Source organism: Pristis pectinata, chromosome 12, assembly GCF_009764475.1.
Source record: "Pristis pectinata isolate sPriPec2 chromosome 12, sPriPec2.1.pri, whole genome shotgun sequence".
Taxonomy (NCBI): Eukaryota; Metazoa; Chordata; class Chondrichthyes; order Rhinopristiformes; family Pristidae; genus Pristis; species Pristis pectinata.
The window spans coordinates 35645128-35669071 of NC_067416.1; the positions used below are offsets into that span (position 1 = coordinate 35645128).

At 40.0% G+C, this 23944-nt stretch overlaps 1 protein-coding gene across 1 annotated transcript in view; it reads right to left on the reverse strand.

The window, feature by feature from the left end:
- The window catches only part of pcdh15b (protocadherin-related 15b), a 564355-nt gene that overhangs the window by 160003 nt on the left and 380408 nt on the right, over positions 1–23944 (reverse strand). The window contains exon 21 of the mRNA XM_052027763.1: positions 6691–6807. Coding sequence (XP_051883723.1) covers positions 6691–6807 — 117 coding nt within the window. The remainder of the gene's footprint in view (positions 1–6690; positions 6808–23944) is intronic.

Genomic DNA, 23944 nt, shown 5'->3' on the forward strand with positions numbered 1-23944 from the left:
AGAGCTAGTCATTATTGAATTAGGCATCACAGTGTCGATGGCCAGAGGCAATGCTGAGACCATTGGAGCCAATGCTATGCTCTAACCTTACACATTTTCTCACTTATTCCTTAACCTTCATCCCATAATCTGTTCTGCTTACTAGCTCCAGCAAGTGTGGGCCAGTGCTTCTTACTTACCCCTCCCCTCAACCTTGCCCAACATTGTGATTTTCTCCTTTCAAATACTGAAGAAATTCAACCTGCTGTGGAGGTGACCCAGCGGAAAGAATGAATGAAGGCACCTTGTCACTTCCCCTGACACTTGCAGCTTTGGTATTGGTATTGGTATTGGTATTGGTATTGGTTTATTATTACTTACCGAGATACAGTGAAAAGCTTGTCTTACAAACCGATCGTACAGGTCAATTCATTACACAGTGCAGTTATGTTGAGTTAGTACAGAGTGCATTGATGTAGTACAGGTAAAAACAATAACAGTACAGAGTAAAGTGTCACAGCTACAGAGAAAATGCAGTGCAATAAGGTGTAAGGTCACAACAGGGTAGATCGTGAGGTCATAGTCCATCTCATTGTATAAGGGAACCATTCAATAGTCTTATCACAGTGGGGTAGAAGCTGTCCTTAAGTCTGGTGGTACAGTTCTTGTGGTCCTGGGCAGAGCAGTTACCGTACCAAGTGATGATACACCCAGATAGGATGTTTTCTATGGTGCATCGGTAAAAGTTGGTGAGAGTCAAAGGGGACAAACCAAATTTCTTTAGCCTTCTGAGGAAGTAGAGGCGCTGGTGAGCTTTCTTGGCCGTGGCATCTACGTGATTTGACCAGGACAGGCTGTTGGTGATGTTCACTCCCAGGAACTTGAAGCTCTCAACCCTCTCGACCTCAGCACCATTGATGTAGACAGGTGCATGTACACCGCCCCCTTTTCTGAAGTCAATGACCAGCTCTTCTGTTGACAAAAAAGAGTGGATGTAGCTCGTGCTGCAGTGGAAGCTGATACATCGGACATGAGATTGGACGTGTCTCACGAGGCAGCGCAATGGCACAGCAAGTAGAGCTGCTGCCTCACAGCTCCAGTGACCCGGGTTCAATGCTGACCTCCAGTACTGTTTGCAAATTCTCCCTTTGATGCATGGTTTTCTTCCAGGTGTTTTGGCTTCCTCCCACAGCCTACAGACATGCAACTTGTAGATTAATTGTCCACAATAACTCATAGATTCATTGCTCATTATGACTTGCTTCCGATGTGTAGGTGAGTGGTAGAATATGGGGTGAGTTGATTATAATGAGGAGAATAAATGCAATCAGAGTAAATAGGGGTTTGATGGTTGGCACGGACTTGCTGGGTTGAAGGGACCATTTCCATGCTGTATGACTCTGAAGCTGAGCTTAGTGGTAGATCTACACAGGTGAGTCACTGGGCTTAATAGTCCTGAAAATAGGGTGGGTGAAAGGCACCGTCTCCCTGCACGGTGAGGTGGGAAAAGACATTGATGAGTACTTCACTGGCGCAGTACAACTCAGATGGGTGTCCACAGTGAATCCACTTACAGGTAAGCCCAGAAGAATATGCAAGTTGTCAAGAAGCATAGGTGAGTCCAGTTCGAAGCTTCCAGAGAACTTTGAACAGAGCTTGGTGTCCATCCTTTCCTGTACGGAAGTGGTGGCCTGCTCCATTTTAACATATGCTTACCCAGTCATCGTGTACAATGTCATGATCAATGTCACAGCTTCCATTTTAACATGAGATGAATCCACACAATGTCTCAGTGCTGCCATTGTAATACCCACTCAAATTTTCACACTTCTCCTCTCGTCTCTTCTCCCCACACCCAAGAGAGGATTTCCTTCAACAACCTCCAAATTCAAGGAACAGAGAACACAGGAACAGACTATTTGATGTACGATGTTGGCTTAATTAGCAATCTGGAGGACAACCCAGGGAAAGATGCACCCACCAAACCTAAGAATTCCATTAATGGTAAAAACTGGAAAATTGATCCCAAAACTCTTGTTAATATCACAGAGAAAGTTAAGAATAACCAAAATCAAATTACTGCGGATTTTGGAAATTTTTAAACAAAAGCAAAATGGCTGAAAAAGCTCATGAGGTTTGGCAGCATCTTCACCAAAGCAGGTCAATCTGTTAACGTTTCAAGCCTAGGCCAAAAGCCTATGAAAGGTCTTGGAACCGAAACAGTGTCAAATCTTATAGGAGCTATCTCAAGGTGTGCTTCATTAGTTAAACATTTCCCTATGCCCTCCACCTGTGAACTGTTAATAGGCAAACAGCCATCTGGGATGTTCCTGAATTACAGGATCAAAAATTGAATTCCTAAGAGGTAAGCCAATAAAATTTAATGTTCAATAAAGAATTATAAAAGACAGAAAAGAAAGGCGAATTGGACTTTAATTTGGAAATCAAGGTAAGAAAGATTGGATTAAAATATACAAAAAGTAATAATTCGTTAAAATATTACAATTTGAAAGGTTTAAAATCTCTAAGAAGAATTACTAATTGCAGGTCTCAACAGTTAAAATCATTTCCCTTCTTGGCCAGAGGGCTTATTTGGTGTTGCATTAACAATTATCACATCAACATAGACTGTTAATTACAAGACCCAACTTTCTGCAGTGAGCTTAATGGACAATTAATGTGCAAATCCAGCAAATGCCTACAGGAGCTAAGGATGAGACATCACTTGTGTGAGGCAAAAGGCAAATTAGCATAATTTGACAGGCAAAATCTTAAATTCATGGTGCCCCTCTTAATTATCTGAGCTTCCTGGCCAGTTTATGTATTTAAAACAATGTGAACTTCTCTTTACTTTTCCAAAAAGATTTGACCTAATGACTGACAGATTTTTGCTTCTCTGCGAAGTCAATAGGACAGACGTTGGAATTAATTTAACACCCAAGGGATTTTGTACAGATATAAAAGCAGAGGAAGTCAACGATTATCACCTTTGAATTTAAGGTTATGATGAAATCTACAAAGTAAGAACTTATAAGATTTTTTATTGATGAAAAGAGTTGCTAACATTCGAGATGCTCTTGTAAAATCAGTTCTAATTCAAGCACACACAGGAGCTTTTAAAAGGGAAGCAAATGAATATTTGAAAAAGGGTAAGTTAAAAGGCAATGATCAAAGGCAGAGGTCATACAGTCATACAGACCTTCAGCCGGCTAAGTCTGCACTGTCACACACCCATTTACACTAATCCAAAAGCAATCACATCTACTTCCTCACACACTCCCCTCAAACCCACCCCAAATTCTACCACTCACTTGCACACTAGGTGAAATTTTCAGTGGCCAGTTAACCTAGCAGCTCACACGTTTTTGGGATGTGAGAAGAAACCAGAGCACATGGAGGAAACCCATGTGGTCAAAGGGAAAGCTTGCAAACTCCACACAGACAACACCAGAGGTCAGGATTGAACCCAGCCACCGGGGCTGTAAAACAGCGACTCTATTAGGCTTTGCCACTGTGTTGTCTGTTAGATTAAGTGGAAAATCCTTTCACAGAGTGAGGCCAGAGGTTATGTTCGAAAGTTCTGTGATTCTACAACAGAGAAAATGGTTTTCGTAAATTTCTGACCCTCTTAACAAATCTTTATTCTGGCCAAATATCAGATTAATTTAAAAAGGCCCCTTTTTATTAGTGGCCGATTCTGTGCTCTGAATTTATTATCATTATGATTCACCATGTCTGTTCTATGTAAACATGAATTAGTCAGCCAGGCTACTGACACAAAAGACTAACCTAATAAAAGGCTTGTAAAAATTGTCTTATTGTTTCATAAAGATCAGTTTAGTTATATTTTACTGAATAACAAAAAGTTTTCACGTGAAAAATTCTTGTCAGATAGAATCAATCTGACAATCTGAAAATCCTCAAGAAGCAGACAACAGGATTCCATCATTTCTTGAATTATTCCAGCTACTAAAATTCAACAGTGGGTCCTGCAGTGAAAATGGACATAGAATATCACAGCACAGGAACAGGCCATGTCACCACCCACCATGAAGCTAATCTAATTAATCCCATCTGCCTGCACATGGTCTGTATCGTTCTATTATCTGCCTGTTCATGTGCCTGTCTAAAGCCTCCACTTCTACTACCTCCTGTGGCAGTGTGTTCCCAGCATCTTCCATTCTCCATGTAAAAAACTTGTCTCACAAGTCTCTTTTAAACTTTCCCCCCTCACCTTAAATCTATGCCCCCTAGTACTTGTCATTTCCAACCTGGCCCCAGAACATTCTAAGCAACGATACATTTCACTGTGTGTTTTGATGTACGTATGACTAATAAATAATTGAAGAAATAAAGAAAGAAAAAAATCTCTGACTATCTCTGACTATGCCTCTCATAATTTTATATACGGCTATCAGGTCACCCTTCAGCCTCCGATGCTCCATAGAAAACAATACAAGTTTGTCCAGCTTCTCCTTCTAGCTACACTCCAACCTAGGCAACATCCTGGTGAACCACTTCTGCACCCTCTCCAAATCCTCCACATTCTTCTGAACTGCATACAATACTCCAATCATGGCCTAACCGAAATATTATATAGCCGCAACATGGCTTTCCAACTTTTATACTCAATGCCCTGAAGGCAAGCACGCTGTACGTCTTCTTTACCACCCTATCTACTTGTGTTGCCGCTTTCAGGGAGCTATGAGTTGTACCACAAGATACATCTGTGCATCAGCGCTCCCATAGGTCCTGCCATTTACTTTCCTCTTGCAGTTGACCTCCCAAAGTGCATCACCTCACACTTGTCCAGAAAAGGCTCCCTCTGCCATTTCTCCGCTGATATTTCCATCTGATCCATATCTTGCTGTATTATTTGACAACCTTCCTCACTACTGACAGTGTCTCCAATTTTCGTGTCATCTGCAAACTTACTAATCAGACCACCTAAATTTTCATACAAATCATTAATATATATTACAAGCAACAGGTGTCACAGCAATGATCCTTGCAGAACACCATTGGTCACAGACCCTCTACCACTATCCTCTGTCTTCTGTGACCAGGTCAAATTTGGATCCAATTTACCAGCTCACCAAGGATGCCATGTGACTTAATCATCTGGATCAGCCTACCATGAGGGACCTTGTTAAATGCTTTACTGAAGTCAATGTATTCACTACCCAATGCCCTACCCTCATGAATCAGCTTCAGCATTTCCTCAAAAAGCTCAATCATATTTGTGAGACTGGATCATGCCGCACAAAGCCATGCTGACTATCCCTAATACATCATGCTTTTCCAAACCCAAGTAAATCATGTTCCTAAGAATCTTCTCCAATAATTTCTCTACCACTGTAAGGCTTACCAGCCTGCCACTTCCTGGTTTCATCCTGTTGCCCTTCTGAAACAAAGGAACACCATTGGTTATTCTCATTTAAGAACTGAGTGTAGCATCTGGTTTGACCTTGATCCTTTGTTGAACCAGATGCCGGCTTTTTAGAGTTTGAGAATTACCACCTCCCCTGGCAGTGTGTTCAAGGCACCTTCCACTCTGTTAAAAACTTGCCTTGCAAATAGAATGGGATGGAAAGGATGTCCTATCCAGCCTGAATTAAAGTATCTGCAGTAACAATAAATCCACAAACACCAAATGTCATATCAGTCTTCAAAAGAACATTATCTTTAGGTTGCAGGGATCAGTTTATTTAGTTTGGTGGCATGATAGGTTGTCCTCATTAATAAAGCAGAAAATTTGTGATAAATGCTTCAGTCACATCTAGCATACGCCAAAGAGGAAACTCTGCCCCATGCATCAGCCTCAGCTTTGTTCCCATTACAAACCCGATTTTCAGCAGGAACAGGGCAGTGGTGGAACCAACATTATCTTACCACTGGCTTCTCACTTGAGGTTTGCCCACTGCCATTTTAGAACAAGCCTTGGTTTAAACCAATGTGTCATTTTCTATTTAAATGAGGGTCATAAAACTTCATTGGGAGCCCAATGCCATTTTAGTTCAGTTAGATGTGATATGTGCTAAGTGCCATTCTCACCCTCTAAATAAAGCAGGAATCAGTCAGTGATTCTTAAATGGATCATTCAAATGAAGCAGCTCCTAGCAATAAAGAAAATAACTCACCTGAGTTATTTTGGGATGAGGACAAGTTCTTCCCATGTCCCTTCCTGCAAAATCCACCAAAGTGATACCCTCTTCAACTGCCCAACTTAATCCTTGCAGGAGAATTATTGCTCTGTGATAGGGCCATCTGATTCATCCACCCCACATACTGTGAGCAATTAGAGCATGGAACACAGTGGCAGGATGCCAGTTGCCTACAGATGGAATCCTGACTACTAAAATGGTTCTGATCTCTTGCCAGCAACTTTGGGAGGAGTGTTGTGATCACTTGGATGTCTGTTGAGGATTTACATAGGCCCCCTGTATTGTTCAAAAAACTGAGCAATTTTTAAATGCTTCCTTATTTCCAAATAAAGTTATGCTGATGGAAGAAGAGAAACACCAAGATACTATACCTTTTAATTCAACAAATGTTTAGCTCATGATCTAACAGAGTTAACAATATCATCTCACACAGGAAGACAATAAACTTCTCTTAAGCTTCACTAAAAAGAAGTATTATAACTTTCATAATGCTTTATATGACTGCAAAAACATTCTTTTTTTCTGAATGTGGATTGGTGTAACTTACAGGAGGGTCCATATCTTCAGCTGACACGACAATGATGAGGCTCCCCTTAAGTGCATCTGGTGCCACCAGTCCTTTATAGACAGGCTTACTAAATTCAGGGGCGTAATCATTCATATCCTGTAAAAGAGCACTTTGAGTTATTTGTTTAAATATTGATCATACTAAAGTGATTCCAACAATCTGAAATTACATGTAATAAGACACAAAATACTACCATAACTTTTATTTTTATTTATCAAACAGAAACCTATTCATTCTTTATGAATGGGGTAAGTGATTTCTGAGACCAGTTTATTCAGCTGATCAAGCGACGGACTATTATAGTTTAATCTGGTCATGTCATGTTATTGATCATCCTAACATTTGTATATTACTTCTCTTTCATTAAGTTAACAGATAGAAGTATTGATAGTCTAACTAGCTGTTAATACAGAGGACAATATTGACAGATGTGCATTGGACAAACTACTTAGTGCCTTGGGCTCCTGCCCTTCATTATTAAGTAACTCTGCTTCAAACCCACATGGGTAAAATCAGGATCAAGCTTGGCTGTGATGCCTGTGACAGTCACATGGCCTGTCAACATTCACTATCTGACATAATTATTTGCGTGAGGTTTCAAAAAATAACAAAGGCTGTGAAACTGCCACGAATCAAAGCCTTCAGAAAGCAAGAACAAAGACAAACGACAAAATTACAATAATTTTAAATTAATCTCAAGCTTGACTTTTCTTTACAATGTATTTAACTGATAGAGATTTTTGCTTCTTTGAACTGAAATTCTAAAAATCAATTAATTTGTCAAGAGGATCCTATGTGGAAGAATGCCTAATGAACTTAAAAATAACTTAGAATGTTTGCTCTGCACCATATTTTCCGACTTGAATATAATCACCTTATGTGGTCAGAAACTGAACACATACATATAAACAGTACAAGTATGGGTCAATTTTTCACAGACTGTTGACTTAAAGCAACAAACCTAAGGGGCAAAAGATGAAAATGATAGACTGTGTATCTGTTGACAGAAAGACAGTGCACAACAATATAAAAGTAATGCTGGATTTAATGATCAATCATAGATTCCCCAGATTCAATGAGCAAAATGATCCAAGTTTAGCCCATGTCAGGTGACAAAGTAAGATTCAGATGAATCCCACTTTCCAACTCCCAGTTCATAGTTTTATACAAAATGGCACATCACTTGCGGATCTGGGTACATGTTAAATGTGATGAGGGTTCCTGCTTCAACCATCCTTACAAGTATTGCAGTCTAAACCCCCACTTACTCTTCGTATGAAAAAAACATTCTCCAATTTCCTGCCAGTGTTTCTACTTTAAAGCTATGTCTTGGTGAGCTGACACTGATGACATTCTCCCAAGTGAAGAGTTGAACTTCTTTGTTTGTGCCAATGCTGCAGGAATGATGTATTTTTTTGTATTTCCTTACAATGCAGAAGGAGATGATTTGGCCCATTGATTCTGTTCTGGCACTTTGAGCAATCCCATCGCTGTAACCCATTCTCTCACACGTCCCTTAACAACCTGGCCCTTTCCGATTTTCCCATCAGCCACCTGCACTAGGGGTAATTTAATGAAGCCAATTAACCTAACAACCAGCATGTCTTTGTGCTGTGAGAGGAAGAACCAAACTGCTAGACCAACAAACCAGCTTCCAACCCGCTTGAGCATTCAGTTGGCTGATACAATTCACCAATGTGATATCCACATTATTTCACTGCGTACACATTCCCATTGAGCTATGTTTCTAAAAACTAGGTAACAGATTGCAATTTTCTAACAGCTTCCCTTATTTATTTGTATGTTTTGGAGTCAGCCCTGCATTGCAGACAAGTTGTTTTTCAAGGCTAACAAGTAATTACCACTCGAACTGTTCTGTCATTTAAATATAACATTAATAATAGTATAATGACTGAAAAAGCTGCCAAGGGAAGAGCAACAATCAATCACACACTTTGGTCTCATAAACCAAATGTATTTTATTTGGCTTCAATTGGATAACCACATTTGGAAATGTTCTATCTATTGCAAAAGAACAATTGCAGAAATTGAACCTTTGAGGATTTGAAAAATATTTTTCTGAGTATTTTCTGGCTACTGTCAACCTCTGGCACCATACCTCAAACCCAGCCTAGACCACTGTGATGAAAACCTCTCCTGTCCAGCAAATGCAATGACTCTGGGAAACTTCAGCCCAACACATAACATAATTCAAGCTAAGGATACATTTACAAAGCTCTCCTCAGCTCAGCACTAAATTGGAAATTGAACTCAAGAGGGCCTATGTTGCTTGTGAGAAGGAGATGGAACAGAGCAACCCGAGGGTTGTTCTGGGGTCATGTCTAAGCAGAGGAACTGTTACTCAGTATCTAACCACACTATTTTCAATCCTTGATGACAGAACCAGGTATTGAAACTCTTCACCATGGATATCTTTACCATGCTAAGCTTAAAATATATGCAAAAGGAAAGGCTTACTTGAACGTGTTACAGGGAAATGGGTGTGCAAAAAGAAGTGTTGGGAATGGTCCTGGAACTGGCAATCATTTGATGGACACAATAGCCTCCTTCTATGTCATAAATTATGAGAATAATATATCACAATATGTTCGTTGTTGAGCAGAATAAGGAATCTAACATCTTGACATTTATAATGCAATCCCAATGCCCCCTTTACATCAGAATGAAACATTTTTGCAGCAATAGGAAAATGAAGTGTAGGTTTTTCAATTCAGTCAGCATAACCCGCATGCATGTTATGCACATCTACCATGCATGTTATGTCACGTAATGTTACCAATACCACAGACGCACAGGCAAGAATATACTTGAACAACAGAGCTGGAAAACTTACCATTCTAACTCCAGCTAGTACTGATCAGATCCTGTATAGAAACTGCCCCTCACGGACACTTTATAAACCATAATTTTCCCTTTTAATGTTTTTGGAAAGCAGACTGTAGCAGCACTAAAATCTAACCGGTTGAGACCATAGCGGTACTGCAGGTGGTCCTAAACTAATTTCAAGGTTAAAGGTACTAGATTCAGACAATTAGAACATGGGTTTATTCTGAGATGAGACTGAAGTTTGAGCAAATCTGTTTTTTTTCTGCAGTGGCTTGAAGATCAAATGCTTAAAGACAATTAGACTCTTTTGAACATTCACAATTTAAGCAAAGCAATCAGAATCTGTGCTTTCAAAAAAAAGCTGACATTTTCAGAAATGCAAATAGTTTCATTTTGAAACAGAAGACAAGTGAGTAATGAAGATTCAGTTGTTATAATTAGAATATGTCAATTAACCTCTACTTTAGTCAACAGCACAGTCTTTGGCCTGAAATGTCTTAAACAAGAAATCTTTTTTAGAGAGTATTTATGGCTTCTAACAAATTGGTAACCTCATTCCATCAGCCTGAATAATACAAAGACGTAATTAAATGCCTTAAGATGCATTTTTCTACACAGAGGTTTGGCAGTCAATCCTTTTTGCATGTAAATAGATTTTCCTTGCTTATCTTCAAATTATTTTGCAATTATATGAATGTTAAAGAGGTTACAAAAACACTGCGAAGTTAAACGAACACCCTGCTAATTCAGCTTTGTAGCATAATCACACCTGTTCTGAATTGAATGGCGCCATCCAAAAAGTGCAAATTGATTTATTTCACTGATGCTGAAAAAAAACTGCACACCTCTTGGGTTAAAGCCAATTGCTAATCAGAATACATATTTAATCACGCTCATGTATAGCTGGCTTTGAATCCCCACTGATTTACCGCCTGCTGCCTTTTCCTGATCCTCCAAACAACACAGAATGTGTGCTGCACTAATAATTTGACGCCATCTGTTTCATGTATACTACTCCTTCGAGATCAAGGTGTAATATAAACTTTAAAGTAGAGCAAATTTTGTTAAAGTGAATGCATTCATCCTAAACTTGAAATGCTGCAATAAATACAATTTCATGAAATCTCATCAGACCTTGTTTTTATATTCTACTGCAAAACAGGTGCTGAAATGCTGCAATAAATACAATTTCATGAAATCTCATCAGACCTTGTTTTTATATTCTACTGCAAAACAGGTGACAGTCAGTTGCTTTACATTTCTCCCCATTATTATTTCCATTGCAGTCATGCTTATTTTTGATTCATTAGTACTCCTGATACACTGGCGACAGTCTTGCACCTATACTGCGCACTCATCCACTAGAGGGTGGTGATAATAATAGAATCACAACACAAGGAGGGCCCCTGAGTACTTTAACCACAAAGGTGTTGTGCTAGATCAGATCATAAAATCTATTGTCCCATGCAGAGCTGCAGAACGGTTGCACCACTGAAGGTATCATTGTTTGGACGAGCTGTACAACATCACAATCAACTGCTCTCTCAGGTGCCTATAAAGGTTCCCATGACATGATTTGGAAGAACAGCAAAGGAGTTCTCCGTAGTGCCTCAGTCAATATCAAGTCTCAATTTCACTAAAAGGGATTGTCTGGTCATTATAACCTAGTTTTTAAAAAAATATATATATTGCAACAACGACCACACTTCAAACATTGGAGAGTCATAGTTATAGAGAGATACAGCACAAAAACAGGCCCACCAGTCCAATGAGTACTCAGCAAACCTCAAGCACCCATTTGCACTAATCCATTTGTCCCCACATTCCATCAATTTCCACCATTCCCCATCACCCAGTTCCTATCACTCACATACGCTGGGAGCAATTTTCAGTGCTGAATTAAACTGTCAACCTGCACAGTTTTGGAATGTGAGAGGGAACCAAAGCAACTGGAGGAAACCCACTCAGTGACAGAGAAACCATGCAAACTCCACACAGACAGCACCAGAGGTCAAGATTGAACCCGGGTCGCTGGATCTATGAGCTCTTCTAGCTGCACCATTGCGCCGCCCTATGTCTTCAACAGTGGAAAGACCTTATGAGATTTTACAAAGGTACTACTGTATATTGTTTAGAAGTACATTCATATGTCAAGTGCTGAGGGAGGTATCAAGACCATCCACAGCATTAATGCCTTGGCATGAAAATGCTATCCTTTTCCTATTTTTGTTAAATTTAATTGTTAAAATGAAAGGTAGCCAAAGAAGTCAACTTTTCCTTGCTAGTCCTTGAAGATGACTGCCAAGATATTTTAAGAGCTATACATCAAAAGAAACGTTTTATCCAGATTCAGCTTTGTGGGAGGCAGCAGAAAAACACTGTGATAATCAATGAGGAATCAATTATCATTTGTCTTTGCTGTTCACTCTTGAGGAAGGTCATCATTTAAAAAAAGTCTGGATTATTAGTATTCTGAACATTTTCCTATATTTATGTAGATAAAAATATACAGCAGATTCCATTCTGCTGTCCTTCATAATGCAATATATTTGCAATGTCATTCCATCCAGTACTTGTTATTGTAATCCAAGTAGATAACTTGCTATTTGAAGGCATTACATGAGTTTCAAAAGATTACAGGAAACTAAGCTGACACTCAAGAGGGCCATATATCTGTTTCAATTAGCTCAACTGACAATATTCAGGAAGATTTATCTGGCCAATAAAATTTTAATAGTTCTGTAATTTGCTTATTTAATTCAGTTAAAAATAAATCAATTTAGAAAAGCTATGCAATTTTTAAAATTTCACTAGAGAAAGCTTTTACAGGATGAAAAACTACTGCTAAATTATATCAATGATTAAATGATATTATGTTATAAATGCTTCTGTCTATATATGTGCCAGTTCAGATTGATGGGCTGAAAGTTTCTCTGCTGTATGTAAGGATCTTGAGAAAAATCATTGTGAACAATTTCCAACTACCTCTACACTTCTTCCTCGGTGCAGGGCACAGAACAAGATACCCAGAAGTTGGCATGGGCGACAACAAAACAGACATTTTCAGACAGAGAGGGTGATTGGTGTGAAGTGGAATACAGTCTGTGCTTAATATTGTTTGCCGAAAATTGTACTGACGTATGTGCGGGGAGGTCACTTGCTGAACAATTTCTCTAGGGCAACAAATTAAAGCCGATGGTAAACTAAAGAGATTTGTGCATCAACTTCGAAAGATCCATGTTGCAAGCCATGAGAAGTGAATTCAAGGATGTATTAACACTGAAATAAAGCAGACCATTTCATCCTTGTGTGTGGCAAACTTTCAGTTCTTCTCACTAAGATTTTGATGATAACTTTTTTAAAATTAGCCACGGTCTTTGATTACAAATACAGTACTGACTGTTTGGGATAAATAGCAGGGGGCATTGTGATTATAATGCTAGGTTGCATGATTTCCAACGAATGGGCATGACTTTGTTTTGATTATTTCTCTCTGAAATGGTGGTTTTGTATTTACACTTTGGAGCACGTTTTTTTTAAATGTCAGTCACTTTGAGCAAATTAATCCAGATTTAATTAGTTGCAGGACATCTTCAATTGCATTTGAATTGCTATGATTAGCATCTGAATTTACAATCATTTAACTCAAGGCAGTAAAGGTGTTACTGTCTGGTGATCTGACCTGCATCTCTCACATATGTCATTTTGTAACCTGATAAGAGGTGGCCAGATGCAAACTGTAAAGCTGTTGTATTTTGCAATGAGAGGACATACTAAGCCACGTGCAATTAGATGCATTAATTCAAACATATCTTTGCATTAAATATTCCACCGGGGGATTTGAAGCCAGGATATTCTGCATGCTTATCGAACAACCAACTGGTTGAGAAAGAGTTGCAGAACAAGTTCAATGGCTGATAAAGTTGAGGAAGTGCATCAGGAAATAATGAAAATATGCTTGATTAAAACAAAAATGTTCAGAAAATAATTGCACTTTGAATTAATTGACATTTTTGAATTATTCCATTCTTTTGTACAAGGCTGTGAATGATTAAATTTAAATGAATGGAATAGTTTGTTTCAGAACTCGGAAACTGCAAATCCTGGTTTATTTTGAGTGCATTTGTCAATTTGCATAAGTGATTTCACTGTGGGGGAGAAACTAGAATTCCAAAGATGAAGTTAATGCAATTATACAATGTCACAGATCGGTAGCACAAGAGAATTTAAATCTTCATTTTAAAACATGTATAATTTGTGGTCTTAACTGCCAGGTATTGAGTAAATCACTAGCTGTGAGAAGAGGTTAAGAAAGAAAGTAATGGAAACAAAGTCTTATGTATAATAGACAATGTCTTATGTATTAAAATAGTTAATCAACCTGACATAGACCAATATACTTAACTCTCCATTTTTCTGCACTCAAGCACTGTATCTCCCTATAGCAATATTATTTTCCAGGATTTACTTCCTTTTAGTTTTGACACTCCTTTTGTACACGAGCCTTGGTGTTGATATTCTCAGTATTAAAATCTGCTTGCTTTGCATTATAACTAAAGTTTTAAAATGAATGTGCTCCTCATTAAAATTTACAGGCATACCATTAATATTAATATGGTCCATGTTAAAATTAATGAAAATGAGTGTGCTTGATATCATTGTGCCAATAATTGGTATTATCATGCTAAAATTTAAAATATACATCACCTTACTAAAAGTGTGCTTAATGTTGGTATGCTTGATACTAATATTGCATTCGATATTAATACGTGTGATATTGAAACATTGTTCATATTAGTATCAGCAAACTCAATATTATAATTCCTGCTATTAATATTAATATGTGCTTGATATCATTAGTATGCCATGTATTAATATTATTGTGAATGTATTCAATATTAATACACTGTTTTTGATGTGCCCTCAGGAGTATGCCATCTACAATGGCAAATTCATTTAAGGATTGCCACAATATTTGATTATTTTAACATTAAAGAACTCAATTTTCCTGCAAACATTATTACAAACATTAAACATTAACAATAAAAATAATTTGCTTGATAGTTTTAAGTATGGGATGTTGATTTTAATTGCACTGTAATAAATATTCTGTGGTTTTACTTATGGATGGACCAAAAAGCAAAATTTCATATCTTGTGGCATTTAAATAAAAAAATTGGCTAAGAATTTGCTGGAAAAGTAATGGAGTTAAAAGGTGCATTATTAATGTATAAAAATAACACCAGAATGCTGAGTGGCAGAAGGAAGAAAGGAAATGAGTTGCGAATCACCATAAGCGGCTGGAATTTTTGGATCATTTTGTCATTAGCCTTGCTAAAACCAGCTCTCACTGTAACTGGTATAAATCCAAATTAGATTTGCCACTGAAAGTTAGAGCTGCTATTTTACAGAACAAAGACTCTTGTTAATCAGGAAATTTATTTTCCTTATATGTCAACTCAGTGTTGGAAGCCTAGTAAGGGAACAATTGAAACCATTGAGTCTTACTCTTGCAAATAATATTGTTCCAAGAGCCTTTTTTCTAATAAAATGCTTTAAAAATTATAATAAATAATTTCTTCATTTTCCTTTTTGCCTCTCATCTGTCGCTTAATCCATACTCATTTCTTTCTTTGTTGTTCTTGCTCTTATGACTGTAAGGCAGTTGACCACATCATTTACCAAGGTCTCAGATGTTCCTTGTTCTCCTAGATTATTACCACTTACACTTCGTGCAAGCTTGACGTAAAGATAATTGGAGTTGAAGGGTGAGAAAGAACTTCTATCTGAGGATGCAAATCCTTCCGTATAACTCTGGTGCAGCTCTGAAGATAAGCACTTTATCTCACTATAACTTCCACCATTAGACTGCAGTATTTGATTAAGTTGCAGATATCATATTTATTTTCTCCTACTTTATTCAAATAATTTACATTTAATCATATAGCGCAGAATGAAACCATCTTGTTCATCACACCTCCTTGAAGGGATTAACCAATCAGACCCACTCCTTTGCCCTGTCCAATGGCCCTCAATTTTTTTTCATCTTCTTATAATTATTCCATTCTCTTTGTAGTTTCATCCAAATATATTTCCACCACCCTTTTAGACCATGTGCTCCAGCTCCTAAATATTCATTGCGTAAAATAATTACCCCTCAGTTGTCGATTATTTACGTTTAGTATCCTCATTACCAGAGAAAGTTTCTCATTTTTACTGTGTAAAACATCAATAATGTTGACATCCCTATTAAATTTCACCTTTCACCTATAGTCTTTTACAGTTCCTCCTGTTTCTTTATTCAAATGAGTTCCTTGGTATCATGCAGTAAATCTCCAGTGGACTCTGATTTTGATATCCTACTGAAAGTGCGGTGTCCAGAAATGGATGTGACACTCCATCTGAATCAGAATCAGAATCAGGTTTATTATCACTGACGTATGTTGAGAAATTTGTTGTTTTGCGGCAGCAGTACAGTGCAGGACATAAAAATTACTATAAGTTACAAAAATAAATAAATAGTGCAAAAGAGGAATAATGAGGTAGTATTCATGGTTTCATTGACCTTTCAGAAATATGATGGCAGATGGGAAGAAGCTGTTCCTGAGACATTGAGTGTGGGTCTTCAGCTCCTGTGCCTCCTCTCTGATGGTAGTAGCGTGAAGAGAGCATGTCCTGGGTCGTGAGGGTCCTTAACGATGGATGCAGTCTACTTGAGGCACCGCCTCTTGAAGATATCCTCAGTAGTGGGGAGGGTTGTTCCCATGATGGAGCTGGCTGAGTCTACAACCCTCTGCAGCCTCTTTGAATCCTGCACATTGGAGCCTCCATACCAGGCGGTGATGCAACCAATCTGAATGCTCTCCACCGTACATCTGCAGAAATTTGCAAGAGTCTTTGGTGACATACCAAATCTCCTCAAACTCCTAATGAAATAGAGCCACTGGCGTGCCTTCTTCATGATTTCATCAATGTGTTGGGCCCAAGATAGATTCTCTGAGATGTTGACACCCAGGAACTTGAAGCTGCTCACCCTTTCCACTGCTGACCCCTCAATGAAGACTTGTGTGTGTTCTCCCGACTTCCCCATCCTGAAGTCTACAATCAATTCCTTGGTCCTGCCAATGTTGAGTGTGAGGTTGTTGTTGCAACAGCACTCAACCAGCCGATCTATCTCACTCCTGTACACCTCCTCATCGCCATCTGAGATTCTACCAACACCAGCAGTGTCATCGGCGAATTTATAGATGGCATTTGAGCTGTGTTTAGCCACACAGTCATGAGTGTAGAGAGAGTAGAGCAGTGGGCTAAGCACACATCCTTGAGTTGACTGTCAGCGAAGAGGAGATGTTACTATCGATCCGCACTGATTGTGGTCTCCCAGTAAGGAAGTCGAGGATCCAGTTGCAGAGGGAGGTACAGAGGCCCAGGTTTTGAAGCTTGTTGATTAGTACTGAGGGGATGATGGTGTTGAATGCTGAGCTGTAATTGATAAACAGCAGCCTGACATATGTTTTGCTGTTGTCTAGGTGCTCCAAAGCAGAGTTGAGAGCAAGTAAGATTGTGTCTGCTGTGAACCTATTGTGGCGGCAGGCAAATTACAGCAGGTCCAGGTCCTTGCTCAGGCAGGAGTTAATTCTAGCCATGACCAACCTCTTGAAGCACTTCGTCAAAGTAGATGTGAGTGCTACCGGGCAATAGTCATTGAGGAAGTTCACCCTGCTCTTCTTGGGCAGCTGGGATGATTGATGCCCTTTTGAAGCAGGTGGGAACCTCCGACCTCGGCAGTGAGAGGTTGAAGATGTCCTTGAACACTCCAGCCAGTTGGTCAGCACAGATTTTCAGTACCTTTCCAGGTACACCGTTGGGGCCTGACGCTTTGCAAGGGTTCACACTCTTGAAGGGTGTTCTGACGTTGGCCTCTGAGACAGAGATCACAAGGTTGCCAGAGGCTGTGGGGATTCACACAGGTGTAATGTTATTCTCCTTTTCAAAGCGTGCATGAAAGGCATTGAGCTCTTCTGGGAGTGAAGCATCACTGCCATTTATGCTGTTAGGTTTCACCTTATAGGAAGTAATGGCATGCAAACCCTGCCACAGCTGTCATGCATCTGATTGTGTCTCTAACCTCACATGGATTTGTCTTTTTGCTCTCATGATGGCCTTCTGTAGGTCATACCTGATCTCCTTGTAGGGTTCTGGATCGCTGGTTTTGAATGCCACAGATCTAGCCCTCAGCAGACTGAGAATCTCATGGTTCATCCAGTGCTTCTGGTTTGGGAAAACTCAGTAGGACCTCGACGGCACACACTCATCCACGCAGGTCTTGATGAAGTCGGTGACAACCGCGGCATATTCATTCAGATCCGAAGGTGAATCCCTGAGTATCGTCCAGTCCACCAATTCGAAGCAGTCCTGTAAGCAGTCCTCTGCTTCCTCAGTGGTCCTCAGTCTCTGCCTATATGGCATGAGTAGAAGTTCAGCCAGGTGATTGGACTTGCACATAGTGCGGGCATGGGATGGCATGGTAAGTGGCTCTTGATGGTGGTGTAACAGTGATGGAGTGTGTTGGCTCCTCTGGTTTTGCAGGTGACATGTTGGTGGTAGTTTGTCAGAGATTTCTTCAAGCTAGCCTAGCTGAAGTCCCCTGTGATGACAGGAAGGCATCAGGGTGCGCTGTCTCATGACTGTTGATCACAGTGCTCAGCTCCTCCAGTGCGATTTTGACACTTGCCAGAGGTGGAATGTACACCACTACCAGGATGACGGTGGAGAACTCCCTCGGCAGGTAGAACAGACGACACTTGACTACCAGGTGTTCCAGATGTTCCAGGTCGGGGGGTGGGGGAGCAGCACTGAGACAGAACCATCATGTCTGTGCACCATGAAGAGTTAATCATGAAGCAAACGCCGCCGCCTCTGCCGGTATCTGATGTAGCCGTTCGATCCATGCAGTGGATGGTGAAGCCCTCTTGCTGAAGCCAACCAATGATTTGTGAAGATTTAGCACATCCATAAATATACCTCCTCCTCCTTTCCTCCCATATTTCCCCAACATATTGTCAGAAGCTGTCATCAATATAATGCAATTTCACACCATTGAGTCTTCAATGACCAGAGCAGACAGTCATTAACAATGACCTAGCCAGGCTCATTGACTTCAGTGTCGGTATCTCTCAGCAAAATAACAATTGATAAACATTCCCATGGGAAAGCACCATAACTTATTGTCCAGTCACATGAAAGTTGCCACCACAAGTAATATGTTCCATTCATAATGTTTACAATGACTAAACTTCACAAAAAAATTATATTTGATGATTTCAAGCACACCTCACAAATGTTATCTGTAAATACACATTCGCAATGATACCTTCTCAAAACTTAGTTCCTCAGGAGCCGGATAAAATAATTACCATTCCTATCATGCAAGAATGTTCCACCCACAAAATCTGTGAACAGAAGTCGGCACTAAAAAACAGCTGAAAGCCTGGCAAAATTTCTAATTCTGCGACTTAAATTCAACCATTCTGTTTCAGCAATCGTAGAATTATACAGTTAATGAAAGCAGAATTGGCAATGTGGATGTTTCCTACTGTGTTAATCTTGCATTTATTTATTAAAAAACTAGCTTTCTCCCCCACATTTTCTGAAATTTGAGAGATTTCCTTGGGACTTGTTTCTCCTCGGTATAATTTCTTTTCATGACATGTAGGTGACTCCACTTATGTTTGTCTTGTCCCTAACTACAATGACCTGTTTATTATGATGATAGCTGAATACTTTTTGGATTCCATTCTTTCATGAACTTAACAGAAAAATGCTTTAAGGCTCAGTGAGTCAATTTTTTGAAAAGTGGGGGATGAAAAGAGCAAAGTAAGATGTTTTTGTCCCTGGTCTATATTTATATAGTAGATCTCTGCTGGGGTGGGATAAAGTAAATGCTTTGCTTCATTGAATTAACCATATCATTGCCCAGAAATTCAAATGCATAGGGCTGTATTTTTTCAGCTTCATACGACTGAAGTTTGTTTCTTCCAAGTGAAAACTGATTCTGACCACTTCCAGGTCATTTTGCATCATTCTAGAAATTCAGCTGGGTGCTTCCAGAAGACAAGTCTCTCTTGCGCCTGTGACACAATTTCTATGTCAGGCTTCATGAGATAAGAACATAAGAAAATACAGATGACACTATTTGCACGCAACATTCCAGATAGAGTATCGTATGGGTATTTGGACTATAATGTCATAGGGTTATACAGCACGGAAACAGGCCTCTCAGCTCAGTGTCCATCCAAGGCACCATGTAACCACCTAAACTCATCCCATTTCCCAGCAGTCAGCTTAAAGTTTTCTATGCCATGGCATTCCAACTGCCCATCTAAATATTTCTTATATGTTGTGACAGTAACCTACCTCCATCACCCCTTCAGGTTGTATATTCCAAATTTCAACAACCCTCTAGGTGAAAAATATTCTTCCTCAAGTCCTTAAAAATCTCCTACCTCTTATCTTAAACCTCTGGTAACAGACAACTGTGTTAAGGGGAAAGGTTTCTCACTATCTTCCCAATCCCTCATAATTTTGTGTATCTCAATCAAGTGCCTCCTCAGCCTTTTTCACTCTTAGTCTCTTCTCAAAGTTGAAACACTTCAATGAGGCGATATCATGGTGAATTGCCTCTGCACTCTCTCCACTGCAATCAGGTGCCTGTTGTGGTGTGGCAACAAGAACTGTACAACGTACTCCAGGTGTGGCCAAACCAATGTTTCATAAAATTGTACCATAACCTCCATGCTCATAAATTCTATGTCCTGGCTAATGAAGCACATATTTCCATGCCTTCTTCACCAGCTTACCTCCCTGTGCTGCTGACTTCAAGGACGTGTACACCAAATTCTCTCTTCTCTTCAGTACTTCCTGGAGTCCTACCATTCACTGCATGTATCCTAATCGTATTAGTCTTCACAAAATGTATCAACTTATATCTATCAGGATCAAATTCCGTCAGCCATTGCTCTACACTTCTTACCAACTCATCAAGATCATTCTGTAGCCAAAGACAATTCTCCGCACTATTAACAACACCACCAATTTCGTTGTCATCTGTGATCTTACTAATCATACCCCTTACATTCACACCCAGACTGTTAAAGCTATAACAAACCCTTGTAGTACAGCACTGGCCAGACTTCCAATTGCAAGACCAATCCTTGGTCATCAGTCTCTGCTTCCTGTCTATCTTTGGGGTGTCTGAGAATAAGTAGAATTTATTCCTGCACGAGAGGCCCAACCAAATAGTTTACTTACTAACTAAACTTCATTGTTCAGGACCCATTTGCACTGCAATAAACACTCCCCTTCACATCTTGTCCACCCCACCAACACTAATTTCCAGCGCTAACACCACTCATCCTGTCCCAACTACATGACTGGTTCTCAATCCCCATGAACCAACCACCCCAAAGATTTATCACATGCTGGTTCTGATTCTAATTTCACCACCCACCAGCAACACCCAGAATGTCACCCTCTCCCACCCCACCCCTCTGACCTCAGCCTTGGGAAGGAATATTGGGCACTGCATTTGCAAAGGCTGGTTTGCTGTTCCCGAGACATTAGATGCAGCTGAAGTTTTCATCAGATGGGAGAGGGCGGCTGTGTTTCCCTGCATGTTCAGCTGTTGGATGTCCTGCAAATGAAAATTTCCCTGAGAAAATTGAGTGCACCCTCATGGGTGTAGGTGGGGAGGGAGGTGATGGCCAATTTCTCCTTTACACAAAGGGATAGGTTTAGAGGAGTGTTATCCATATCATCAGCAAATTAATGAGCAGTCCTAAAGAGGACAAAAATTCCTAAAGAGGCTGGAATTTTTCTCGGGAGGATCATTTAAGATAAGGTAAGATAAGATTTCTTTATTAGTCACATATACATTGAAACACACAGTAAAATGCACCTTTGCGTAGAGCGTTCTGGGGGCAGCCCGCAAGTGTCGCCAGGCTTCCAGCAGCAACATAGCATGCCCACAACTTTCTAACCCATACGTCTTTGCAATGTGGAAGGAAACCAGAGCACCCGGAGGAAACCCACGCAGATATGGGGAGAACGTACAAACTCCTTACAGACAGCAGCAGCAACTGAACCCGGGTCGCTGGCGCTGTAATAGCGTTACGCTAACCACTACACTACCGTGCCGCCCATTTACAGAGAGAGGAGGAATACCTCAGCCCGACAAAACACTTCTGGTTACCACAGAAGCAAAGCCCACTCTCACCCAACCTCCCCTCTCTTTCCCCAGCATTAACTGGCTCACATGGAAAGCCATCAGATTTTCCCTCTCAGCAGCTTGGCAAGATGCCTGCTAATGCTGGTTGAACGCTAGGCAATCTGTGACATTGTTTCAGAGCAATTCTAGAACAAGGAGTTGCCCACTTAAAGCAGAGATGAAGCCGCATTTTGTTCCCTCAGAGAGTCATGAGTCTTTGGAATTATTTTCCTCAAAGGGCAGTGTAAGCAAGTCTTTGGATATTTTTAAGGTGGAAGCAGACAGATTCTAGGTAAATGAGGTGGTGAAAGGTAACTGGGAGTAAGCAGAAGTGCTGAGCTGAGGTTACAATCAGATCAACCATGACCTTACTGAATGGTGGAGCAGGCTCAAGGAACTGGGTGACTTCCTACTGCTCCTATTTTGCATGTGTCTATGTCTGGATGTGTGCTGGCAATTCTCAGGTCTAGAAACAAGTCAGGTTTCCCACTGATCCGTCAGCCAACTACCACAGGCCATACCTGTTTCAGAAAGGATTTGGAATTGGCTCCAAAATTTATAGCCTTGAACACAGAAAAAGTTACAGAAGTTTGAGGAAATAAAACCTATGAATTCACCCTAAATTAAATATTTTCAGTTAGAAATGCCCCATGTTAAACTGACAAGTTGAGGCCAGCATAAGTTAGCCATGATCATATTGACGGACTGACGGGCTGGGTGACCTAATCCTGTTCCTATTTCCTTGTGTCCTTGTGTGTGTCGGCCTCCAAGAAGTCAAAGGAGCTACCTTTACAATTGTATTCTTCAAAGAAAAAAAAATTAGACTCATGACAAAGCAGCTCCACGGGCCCTGGAGATCTGTCCCATCCTGGGAAGAATGAGGGGGGGATCTCATTGAAACCTACCGAGTATTGAAAGGCCTGGACAGAGTGGACGTAGAGTGGTTGTTTCCAGTAGTGGGAGAGTCCAGGACCAGAGGGCACAGCCTCAGAATAGAAGGACATCCCTTTTGAACAGAGATGAGGAGGGATTTCTTTCGCCAGAGGGTGGTGAATCTGTGGAATTCATTGCCACAGCCAGCTGTGGAGGCCAAGTCATTGGGTATATTTAAAGCGGAGGTTGATAGGTTCTTGATTAGTAAGGGTATCAAAGGTTACTGGGAGAAGGCAGGAGAATGGGGCTGAGAGGAAAATGATCGAATGGTGGAGCAGACTTGATGGGCTGAATGGCCTGATTCTGCTCCTATGTCATATGGTCTTATGGTAAAATACATTCTAAGGTGGAGATGCACTTAGCAGCACTGATATAGAATTTATTATGTCCAGTCAGTCCTTCACTCCTTGATTTGCACAAACATTGAACATTTGATTCTGTTCTGATAACCTTTAGTACTGCAAATGATTTTGGCCTTTTCCCATATTTGATGATTTTATAATGTTATGATGGTATAACTAGAGAAATCTCCATAAAGAGGGGGAGATGTAGAATGTGATTAAACTGAGCCAGTCATTATTTCTCAGTGTTCTGCAATAACAAATGCTGGTAGATTAGTTTACCGTTTCTCTGCAAATACGTGAGGGAATGTTTATGCTGCAGTGTCAATCATCACTTTCCATCTTATTATACAAGTGGGAAGAAGTGTCAATCACTGTTCTTATAAAACTCATTATTCAGTCATCTTTGTGATGGTTGTACTGATCAAGGTTAACAGATTAAAATAAGCTGTTTCCATTAACACTTTAAGCACATTCAAAGTATAACTTTATGACTGCTGCTATAATAAAGGTTGCGATATGTCAGAGTCGAAAAGCAAACCATTCTGTAAACTTGGGAACAACTCCATGGCACTACTGTCTGGCAATAGCATCACTCATAAAGATCATGCAGCTCTGCAACACTGAAACCTTCCTCCTCTGACTGTACTCCACAGGTGGCTCTCTGCTTGGGGCTGCAGAATTCCCTTTCATTTTTTTTTATCCAATATAAACTTTATTCATAATAAAAAACAAACTATATATAATAATAAAACAATAATAAAACAGTGCAAACTTTACATTCGTGTACAGTTCAATTATTAGTGTTACTTTTTACACAAACCACAGCACCGATGCCACTCGTGTG